This window comes from Poecilia reticulata, linkage group LG2 (assembly GCF_000633615.1).
Source record: "Poecilia reticulata strain Guanapo linkage group LG2, Guppy_female_1.0+MT, whole genome shotgun sequence".
Classification (NCBI taxonomy): Eukaryota; Metazoa; Chordata; class Actinopteri; order Cyprinodontiformes; family Poeciliidae; genus Poecilia; species Poecilia reticulata.
The window spans coordinates 29,750,227-29,761,611 of record NC_024332.1 but is presented as its reverse complement, the minus strand read 5'-3'; the positions used below and the strand labels follow the sequence as shown (position 1 = coordinate 29,761,611).

At 40.5% G+C, this 11,385-nt stretch overlaps 1 protein-coding gene across 7 annotated transcripts in view; it reads left to right on the top strand.

Annotated features, from left to right (window-relative positions):
• The window catches only part of LOC103458943 (multidrug resistance-associated protein 4), a 50,088-nt gene extending 40,891 nt beyond the window's left edge, over positions 1 to 9,197 (top strand). For 6 of the 7 annotated variants that reach the window (XM_008400125.2, XM_008400100.2, XM_008400093.2 and 3 more), the window contains 5 exons: positions 2,629 to 2,718; positions 3,177 to 3,349; positions 4,264 to 4,369; positions 5,840 to 5,974; positions 8,061 to 9,197. In XM_008400125.2, coding sequence (XP_008398347.1) covers positions 2,629 to 2,718; positions 3,177 to 3,349; positions 4,264 to 4,369; positions 5,840 to 5,974; positions 8,061 to 8,138 — 582 coding nt within the window. In that variant the 3' untranslated portion in view covers positions 8,139 to 9,197. Of the gene's footprint in view, positions 1 to 2,628; positions 2,719 to 3,176; positions 3,350 to 4,263; positions 4,370 to 5,615; positions 5,766 to 5,839; positions 5,975 to 8,060 lie in introns of those variants that run through there. The other variant, XM_008400109.2, reaches the window with a different exon arrangement.
• Positions 9,198 to 11,385: the final 2,188 nt, after the last annotated feature.

Here is an 11,385-nt window from a genome sequence, read left to right as displayed (position 1 = left end):
GTGGTATTATCATGCTGCCACACTGGTACAGCACAGCAAAATAACTTATTCACTTGCTCTAAAAGACTTTAGACTCAGAGGAAATGTATTGTTTGTTTTGTCCTTTTTTCAGTTCGTAAGTGTGGTGAATCACACTTATGCACTCAGAGAGCAGTAACTATAAATACTTTGGTATCTTAATGAAAGAGTGCCAAGGTTATTAAATTGTTAAAAGAAAGGCAACATAATTCCTGTCCTCAGTTTGCCACAACTTGTATCAAGGACTCAGCAAACAYGTAATAAAAGATGCTCTGCTTAGAAAAACCTTATGTGGCAGAACCCTGAATACATTGTTTCTACCGTGAAAGATGGTGGTGGTAGCAGCATGCTGTGGGTATGATTTCCTTCAACAGCGAAAAGAAACCTGATTAGAGTTGATGAGGATGAATGCCACTAAATAAAGGCCAATCCTGGAAGAAAACCTCTTGGGGGACTACAGAGACWTTAAACTGGGATAAAAGTCCATCTTCCAGCAGTATGACAGCCCTACGCAGATCTACAGTGGAATGGTTTAAATCAAAACATGTTAATGTGCTAGAATGATGTTCACAGATGCTTAACTGAGCTTGAACTTTTTAGAAAGGATAATTTAAGTTTAATTGTGTACATGTTCTGTGGAGACTCGCAGCAAAGAACATGCAGCTGTTATTTCAGCATAACGTGGTTCTCAAAACTACATTATGGTTTAATTACGTTACTGGCTTGTATTAGTAAAAATTTTTGAAAGCATTGTATAAGTTTACGTATAAGCTACTTTATTTTGATATATCTGCTAAATAAAATCCCAATATAACGTATTAAAAACATTAGCTGCTGTTTGAAAAACATGTTTAGCGGATAAAATAACGCTTACATGGTATTCTGTAACCTTAATGCATACATTGAACCTTGTAGACTGATTTTTTTTGCTGGTCTAATCTTGCATTTTTAAAATAAATGTATTGTCTACAACTGAGGTCAGATTGAGATCTGTTATGAAAGTTAACAGACTGTGATTAAGACAGGATGAAAACATGACATCTTGATAAAGATGTCTGCTACCATGTATCACCTCTATCTGCATCACCTCTCTCTTACATATCATTATTATCTTTTTTTTTGTGGGCGTGATAATTAGAACCTCTTAGGAGTGCTAAATCCARAGTAATCCTGCCAGTGATTGTTGCATGATAAAACAATGCAGAAAAAAAAAAACAGATCTGAAATCGTTTCCTTCGGCTGCTGTAAGAGATCAGTATTCAGTAAGACGTATCTGATCTGTAAAATKATTTTTATCAGATTTATTTAAACTACAAAGACATGTTGAACATTATTTGWGGTTTTTACACTGGAATGGGAGCCTTATGAACTTGACTAAAGACAAATACGGTSTCCGACTTCTAGCATGTGGACAGCTTACAAACTGTTTTGACCAGGCAGCCAYATGAAGGAGAACATGATCCCCACTTCATAAAGACTAGAAAAAATATTGGCTCGGTTTAATTTTATCTTAAATAAAAATAAAAAAAATAAAATAAAAAAAACTAGACCTAACTTTTACAATATTCTTTTGGATTTAATTTATTTACCTTCATTTTGACTTAGTCAAAAACTGTGAACTAGTTTTATTGTGACTGTCCTTGGACAGTATTTTTTTGTTTTGAATAAAGATATAATAGTGTACTATAGTTTCAGTGTACTGAAACAGAATGTTCCTTCTTTACTTTTTCAAAAATAAATGTGAAACAATTTGATGTGCCCTTGTCATCCAACCATAAGTTACTTTGGCCATAGATACTCAAACAATTACAGCGTAATTGACAGCATACAAGCAAATTCCACCGTGTGCATTTTAAATAAAAATAGATGCCAAAGAACAAAGGTAAATATKTACTTTCTTGCATTTTATCCATGCTTCATTCTTCGATAAAGCTGTTTTTTAAAGTCAATTATTGGGATCACTCTTTCTCCCAAAATACAAACTTAAGCAATGTGTGATGTTTCATTGTACAATTTTTAATTTTATTGCCTTGCATTAAGCTTTTTATCTGTCAGTCACAGTAAAGCAAAAACACTAAATAGCTCTTTGTTCATTTTTTCACTGTATCTACTTGCCCTTCACTAAAAGTCAGTWATTGTCCAAAATTAATATGACTTTCATGCCTATGAGTGTATGTAAACAACTGACTTGAACTGTGTATGTTTTGCCCCTACTGGTTGCTTGATGTCTGACTCTGGTCTTTCACATGGTGAATTGGCTGCAGCAATATGTTCCTGCTGACAAAAGCGTCATGTTTTTGAGTTGCAAATATGTCATAATGAGCCTGTTGCACTTTTGAATCATATCATAACTGTAAACTGACCTAAACAATTATTTCCCAACCGCAGCAGTCCAAAGCTGCTGTTTTCTTACTAAAAAGATCAATGTATTGGAGCACAGTTAGCATTGAATGGAGCTCCTCGGTGGAGCAGGTTCTTTGTGAACATCTCTCCTCACACATTGGTTCTCAGTCTTCTATAAATCCTGCCTTTAACCCTTTTATACATCTGCCCCATCGTCATTATTTTAACTGGCTATGGCCTTCTCTTTCTATATCCATCTATCCACAGGACCCGGTACTCTTCACGGGCACCATGAGGAAGAATCTGGACCCTTTCAASCAGCACACAGATGAGGACCTGTGGAATGCACTCCAAGAGGTACTCCAGCGTGGCTCTGAATGATTCCCCCTCACCAGCCCAGGGGGGATCCCTCTGTTCCCCCGTACAATGCTGCCATTCAGCCTCCCTGCTCGCCACAAGTCATGGGGGGAAATCCCATTAGGGCCATGGGGCCCAGCTCAATGTGCGGCTTGTAACGGGGAACCATTGAAAGTGCAAGAGGAGATGTGTTTGGGCAGTCAGGGCAACCGTGATGAAGGTTCCCCCCACCGTGAAGGGCTTCAGCTCCTGGTCCTGCTTCTGAATGGGTTTGGTGGCCTGGATTAAAGTTAGAGGCTGGCCACAAGAGAGCACTGGCCAAGGTCATCAGTGGACCTGGCTTTGCATTGTGCCAACCAGTTAATGGGTGTGTTTGGATGGCTCTTTAAAGAGATCTCCACAGGATGCCTTTATGCAGGAGTAATGAAGGGTTGGGGGCGTGCTCTCTCTCTCTGCAGGTGCAGATGAAGGCAGTGGTGGAGGAGCTGCCCAACAAGCTGGAAACGGTGCTGACCGAGTCGGGCTCCAATTTCAGCATGGGCCAGAGACAGTTGGTGTGTCTGGCCAGGGCCATCCTCAGGGAAAACCGCATCCTCATTATTGATGAAGCCACAGCAAATGTAGACCCAAGGTCAGGCAACACCTTGCTGTTACTTTTTTATTTGTTTTTAATAAAAGATTTATAATGGCATTTTCTCTCTCTCGACTGAGTGTACACAAAATATTTAACTTCAAACAATTAAAAATGACACAGTAAACAAACACAAACTGTAATAGTGAATGTATGTGTCTCCTTATATTGGCCAGTACAGCCATCTTGGTTTACCATTGAACACTGATCACTTCAGGAGCCAGGAGGAGGATCTCCTGGCAATCAGAGCCAGGAGATCCTCCTCCTGGCTCTGATTGGTTGATTGTGGTCAGCAGCTGTGGATTTCCTCAGACGGCAATGGTAGTTTATTTATTTGCAGCTTTACACAGACTACACTGTGCATGAACTGTAACTTTCAAATGGCTCGCGTTWTGTTTTTAATGCATATAACGTAAATGTTAATAGTTTTGACCTGAAGGACGTCGGAGCTAATTAGCTGTATTTACTTTTCAGCACTAGTGGTTCCCATAAAACTATGAAAACTATCCAACAGCCTAACTGCTATTGATTGGGTCTGTCATCGCCAAAAAAAAAGAAACATTTAAGTTTTAAATAATAGTAGGTTTTTACATCAATCTAAATGTCAGACCGATTGTTTCCCTTAGATCTGATGACTGTAAGTAAGCTAATATACTGAAAAGAGTAAAACAAAACATGTTTATCACAATGTCAAAATCTGTCATTTCTGCCCAGTTTAAACCGCCTGATGGTCCTCATTTTTTCTCTGTCTACTCTTACACATACTTTGCAGCTGATGAGCCATTGTTCTGGCCTGCGTAAAATCCCTGCCCAAGGCTTTGTAGGAAGAGAAGTTTTTTTGTGTGTGTGTGTGTGTGTGTGTGTGTGTGTGTGTGTGTGTGTGTTCTCAGGTGTTGTGTTCCCTGCTTCTTTAGAACTGACAGCCTGATCCAGCAGACTATCCGGAACAAGTTTCAAGAGTGCACTGTCCTCACCATTGCTCACAGGCTCAACACTATCATTGACTGTGACAGAATACTGGTAAGTAAGGATGCAGTAAATTTCCATTGTGCAACACTTCAGTTGGTGTTTTGAGCTCCTTTATTTATGTATTTTTCTAAAGGCTAATAGCAGAAAATATCTGAAAAGAATACAATTAAATTCTTCATTTTAAGATCATTTCGTTACAAGAAGGGTCTTGCAAAAGTATTGAACTTTTCCACATCTGGAACAAGTGTTTGACTGTGATGTGGAAGGAAATAATATAGATTCTAAAATGTTTCACAAAAATATTGACTAAATAGAGTTAATTGGTGTGTAATTTAATCTGAGGTAAATCTAGCCTTAGAAGTCTTTTTGAGAAAACATCAGTGAACAAACAGCATCACAAAAACCGAGAAACACAGCAGACAGGTGAGAGGTAAGATTGGAAAGAAGTCCTAAACAATGGCAGACTACCACTCACTTTTTGTTTCACTGGTCAGCACACCTGAGGCCCATACAACGCAGACACTTCTTTTCTGTATCATTAACGCCTCGTCTCCCAACGTACCCATTTAATTCACTTATTTCACAACAGCTGGGTTGATTCCTCCCTCACAGCTTTCGCTTTTATTGAATCCGCACTTGTGCCACTTGATCTTTGGCTCTCTCTTGCTGCTGCCTGCAGAGGTGCCAATTAGTGGCATCCGTGGCGGTGTTTGTTAATCCTCTACGGAGGACGGAGCGCGACCCGACGGCTGTCTGACCACTGAGAGCGTTTCTCGGGAAAGCCAAGTGTCACGAACTGTTTCACACCTATGCTTGTGTTAAATGCCCCCGTGTGCTGAGGGGGGAACTAAACCATGACCTGTGTGTGAGTTGACTTTCCCCAAATTAAAAACAATTTTCAAGATACAAACTCGGTGTTCCAGCGTTCTGCCCATAAACAATTGATTATGACAGCAGCTGCAGAAGTCTCCCTTTCTCACTGACACAGTTGACAAACTGCTCATTAGTGCTGTAAGGGAATCGGGCTTGTTTAAATTAGTCTGTGTTATAATTGTAGTCTTTTCCAAACTGCTGGAACTGGCACTATTCTTTGTGTGGTTTACATAGCATGCCATGACACAGAAATGATGGTAATTTTCTCGAGTGCCTTGAGGGTGTGATTGTTGGATTTGACTGAGGACCACCTCTAGGCCTCTGCAAATGCCTGGGTAAATACATGGATAAATCTCTGATCTCCTGTCTGTCAGAGTCAGCGCAGCAGGCTTTCGCTCTGCTAACAGGTTCCTCTCATTGTCAGAGGCCGTATCGAGCAGAAACAGGCGCCGCTGTTYGCAAGCCGCCTGAGTCACACCAAATGGATGGTTCCTTTTGCACTCCGAACCACTGTTTCCCCCATTCAAGTTTGCACCGTCTGCATGCTCCACTCAGCCGGCGAAACAGCTGAAATGTCAGTTTTCCCCGAAGTAAAGTATACAGGTGTTGGGCCGCACACCTATTATTCTGCTSCACGTGTGATTGCAGGTTCTGGATGCCGGCAGGATCCAGGAGTACGACGAGCCGTACGTCCTGCTCCAGAACCGGGACGGGCTCTTCTACCAGATGGTCCAAAAAACGGGCAAAGCCGAAGCCGCGTCACTGCTGCAAGTGGCCAAGCAGGTATCCATCCGCCTCTGTCCMAGAGCTGGTCTCTCGCTAAGTAAGAGRCCAGCCGTCGCACACTAATCTCCTCAGACTCCAAAAATATTACGAGCTGTGACAAAAGATGTCCATGACCCTGACAAAGCAAAGCAAAGAAACTTGATTACCATTTTAATTTAAAGTGTCTACTTGTAGCCTCGCAACACCGTAACATTAATTTTAAGAGAGAAATTGGCTCTTTGTAGATTCAAATCCGCTGATGTTATCGAAGAAACTTCCCACAATATCTCTTTTCTCATAATATAATTTTGAGATCATTTTAAGTGATGAGTCCAGAAAAGCAGCTTTMTTCGCACTGTCTCCGTTTGGGAATATTGGGTTTAACTTCATCGTGATCCGGGATAAACTTTCTATGGGGATTACTATAATAAAGAAACTCCTTATATATATATATTTTTCTTTCCCTGTGAAATTCATTTGTGATGTATTTCCCCTTCAGACACTGAGCAGATAAGGGCTGGCTATTCATTGTTCAATTCCATTTTATGTGCATCTGTCTGGGACGACAGATACCATATAGCAACTTCAAACAGGTCTTTGTGAAATAAGAAAAAAAAAGTGGGCATCATTTCATTTTCCCTCTGTCCCGCGCACAAATTTATCAGCGGTGCTGTATCTTCTCAGCCAGAGGAGTGAAATGAGTAAAATACTGATTTCAAAGACGCAGCACACTGTGGCATTATTTGGTATCGTCTTACCCTGCACACTGGCGGATTGGCGAGGACATTGTTTGAGCCCTTGCGTTTCTTCTTTTCTCCATTGTAGGCTGCTCTCCACAGATCAGATTACGTCAGCATCCAAAACTGTCTAGCACCACTTATTAAATACTGAGATGGTCTACATGTTGTGTGTCAGGTTTCTATAGTTGTCAGTCAAGGTTTAAATGCATTCAATAATCTGATATCAACCTCTGCCTCCTTTGTTCATGCTGAAAGAAAATCCAGGAGCAGACGGTACATCTCAAGCTTTGAGCTAAAAAAAAAAAACAAAACAAAACAAACAAAAAAAAAAACTTAACCGTTAACTGCAAAAGTATTCACACCCATCAAACATTTTTCACATTTTGTCTTGGTCCAACCACAAAGTATGTATTTCAGTGGTTTTTGCTACATCTAGATTTCTGCTAAACTTGAGGCCTCATCTGACCAGACCAACTTTCTCCTTGATTTACTTTAGCTGCTTCTCTGATTAATTCTCCGCTCCTTGCCTGACAATTTAGGATTGCCATGTCTTGGTATTGTCTGCAACTTTGTCTACTCTTTCCATTGTTAGAAGGCATATTAAACAGATCACAGAGAAATATTTAAAGCTTAGAATATTGTTTCATAACTGMTTCCCCACCTTGAGCTTCTTCTCAACTTTATCCGTTACCTGTCTGGTGTTGTTCTTGRTCTTTTTGACCCTGTTTGTTTACCAGCRTCTCCTAGAAACGTCTGAAGCCCTGAAAGAGCAGAAGTATTTATCYGAGTRTTGAATTACACACAAGTTTGTCTGAAGGCAGTTAGTTGCACTTRGTTTTGTTTAGGGTGTCAGAGTAAAGTGGACTGAATACCACAGATTTTAAAGTCTATCTTGGTAAAACAAATTGAAAACCATCTTCCCTGTCTTGGTCTCCAACTTGAGTTGAGCAAACCTTTGTGCTCACAAACTAGGGATTTGACTTCAGTTCCACTTTGCTCTTAACTTCCAGACATTTTAAATAAAAATACTTAAATCTACTCATGAATAGTTTCACTACCTAATGTAGGGTGAAGCTTTTCACAGTCACTTTTTYCAATTCCAATAGTTTTTAAGCCAAGAAGTTGACAAAATTACCCCCACAAATAATTCCCGTGATTATCTTCCAAAATTTTCCTCCTATGAATTTCACACCTGTTTGTTAGGCTAAATAAGCCACTTTGGCTTGCCTCAGTGGATGATAAATCCCTTCACCGCGCTCTGACTGGATCCCGTCTTAAATCGCACCTTAACTGATCTCAGCTCAGATTTGGAAAGTGTGCTTGGCATTCTGTGATGTGACACTGCCTCCCTGATCCGCTTTCAGGTTCACGCGAACAGAAAAGGAGAGAGCGACACGCGGCGCACCAAGGACATCAGTGTCATCTTTGAGACGTCGCTTTGACGGCTTGGAGAGTTTCTGTGGTCCTTTTCGTGCTGAACAACAGAGACCAAATCTTTCCCCAGATATGCTTGGATTCCTTGATGTGCACACAAAATGCCTTCAGACTCCCGAAAGGCATTATAGGTTTAGTGTGCACTGCATTGATCGGCAAAGACTTTTGGCCTGGAACAGAGAAGTTTTGTGAAGCAGGCCGTGCCTTTTATTGACCGCATATAGCCGGGTGACTGTTTATTGATTACCTGCTGCTGTGTTTATGAATGTATGTTCTGTCCTCCTGGGTAACTTCTACTTTGCACATGTGATTAATAGAAGGGAAGATATTGAATATGTTTATTGCAGTTTAATAAATTCTAATATTCCGTGGAAGAGGAAATAATTTTTGTTAGACTTTTTATTATTTGGAAAGACAGAAAATCCCTAGCCAGGAGCCAGTGGTGTTTGGGGTAATTTGTGCCTTCATCAGACTATTGATTGTTAGTAATTGCATTGTTTTAATTGAACGGTTTTCCTGCACTTTGAYTCTAGTGGTTTTATGTCTACCTAAACTCTGGCATGTAGCAACATTTGGCTGAAATAATTGACCAAACTGGGTGTTGGTCATTTTGCCCCTTCTGTATTTTGTATTGTTTTATTTTATTATCTTTCTTTAWAATTGACAAACAGAACAAACCAAAAGAAATAATCAGTTGCRCAYTGATTAAGTAAGAAAAGCACAAAAGCAGGATGATGTGAAATGGCAATGAGTGAGCACACAATTGGTGAACAAACTGGGATTAACTGAGCCCAGTTTCAATGGCTCTRAAGACTTAGCTACAATGTTTCCCTGYTTTTGTTTTGCTTTCTTAAATTAACTGTTGTAGAGCTTTTATTASATGTTCTGATGCAGGTTTTGGGGGATTTTGATTCAGTACTGATATTGATACTTCAATCTGATTTCAAATATCCCTCAATACTGATGTCTTTCACTCCAGAACACTACTTTTGCAAACAATCGATGTTGTTTTTGGTCATGTTATTGTATAGACTAACATGAATAAACCACTAAGATATATTGCTGTATATTGAGCTCATATTTTTAGTTGCATTTATATTTAAAATACTGATAACTGCGTAATGAGCATCAGAATGATCATGCCCGTACATCCATCGCAGAGTTGCTACATTTGAATGATGAGAGGAAGAAAATGGATACAAGGACTTCCAAACATAATGCTAGTTCTAAAAAAATCTCTCTCTGTGGTATATAATATTAGTAAAGTTACTACAGCCAAGCAGCACAGTGGCAGCAGTTTACTTTTAAAAAGATCTTCTGCTGTGATGGGTGATTATTTGTGAAACGAGGCGGTGTCGCTTTGCGTTTTTACACGAGAGATTGTAACGACAACTCAATAATATCCCTTCAGATGTTTGTTCATTCAAGTTGCGATMGTCCTGACTCACAAACGGTTCCTCCCTCCTCAGATGCTTACTGGTCTGAATGGTATGTTTGCCTCGGGCAGATCAGTGGTTTCAGCGGGTCTCGAACATGATGCTACAAATTGGTAAGTGGTGAAAGAAAACTACCTGGTGATTACCGAGTGAGTCAAGTGATTATTATTTTATTTTTTTTATTAGGAAAGTGTTGTAGCTATCCACTCTATTATTGTACCATTTTCATTACCAGATCCATTAGAAATGGAGCTGTTTAATTTGGCTTCACACAGATGGTGATTACACATTAAGAGATTCTTGTCAGTAAACACTTAAGCCGGTTTAGAAGGATGTACTTAACCAGCCCCAAATTTGGGTCGTGAACTGCAGGACATCAGCCCCTTTTAGAAGCTGAGTGATTTACACAATTCATTAAAGCCAATGAATCTTCAGCCAAAGTCATATTAAATGGTTACTTACTCTCAAATGGCCCCTTGGGAGAAGGATTGTTGGCTCGCGAATAGATTAAAGTTTACATTGAAAAGAAAAATTGAATTCAGAGGTAATCAATAGCACAATGGGGCAGTGAGAGGAGCCTGCTGCCTGAAATGAAATTACCATATTTTTAATCTTAATTTTCCACTCTGTGTATCTGACAGTGTGGATGTGCAATCCAAACAGATAATGAGAGAGTGGGATATTGACAGTGGGGTCCTCTGGAGTGCTTGTTTCAGTGATTAAATGCTGTGATCTGTGATTACTTTGTGTCGGGTGTCAGGCTGGCGGCCAGGGCCGGGGGGAGAACGCGAGGGCGCGCAGCAGCTGGAGCACCGCGGCTCTCCGAGGTACTAATGCACCTGACGCAGCACTGACAGCATCTCAAAACCCATTGGGGACTTCAGCAAAAGAAAAAAAAAAAAAAAAAAAGCTCTAGAAATACCCCTGGCACAATCTAACATCAGAGTAGGCATATATCCTGTCTGCTTTCCTTCAGCGAAAGAACGGCAACGACAAAGTTTTACACAATAAGTATTATTTAGCAGATAACTTCCTACGTCCACCAATAATAGCCCCGTTTAACATGCATTTGAATACATGTTGCAAATAGCAAGGCTGTCAACATAGTGCTGATAAAGCCTTAATAAATAAAACGCGTGAGAAACCTGGCTGTGCACACAATGAGGTTTAATCCCAAAGAAATAAAGCAGAAAATAAAGAGTCAGCACTACGTGAAGGCAGTGAATGAAAATGATGGATTCAAACTGTAGCATCCTCACTTTTAAGAGAGAAGTGATCTGTTGGCGCTGATTTGGGAGTGATATCTGATGCATTCTGTTAAAGAAGCATGCATTGTCCCTTAAATAAGGAATAATGTAACAAATACCTATAATAAACTGAAGATGGTGTAAATTGCCAATAGGTAGGTAGTCTTGAGGGCCGCATCGAGTTCCGGAGACAATGTTTGTCAGAAACTTTCTGTTGTGCCAGCGTTTTTCCTTTCTTTTGTGACGGATACTTGCTGTTTGACAAATGGAAACAAATTGCGCGGCGAAGACGTGTGAATGGCAGGGAGCCGGGGAGTGTCAAACCCGGCGCTGAAAGACGACGAAGCGAGAGCCTCAGGTTTTTGTTGGCGACTCAGACCTGACTGATCCTGGCATAAAGTGCTCGTTGAAGAGAAGGAGAAAAGGAAAACKGGATTTCGACAGGTTGCAGTGAAATTAGGAGAATTGACTGTGGCGGCTTTGTTCCTGGCTGGTGACATGGTGTGTGYGTGCRTGYGTGCGCGTGTGTGTGTGTGTGTGGGGAGGGGGTGGGGGGAGACTGGAGCGGCTCC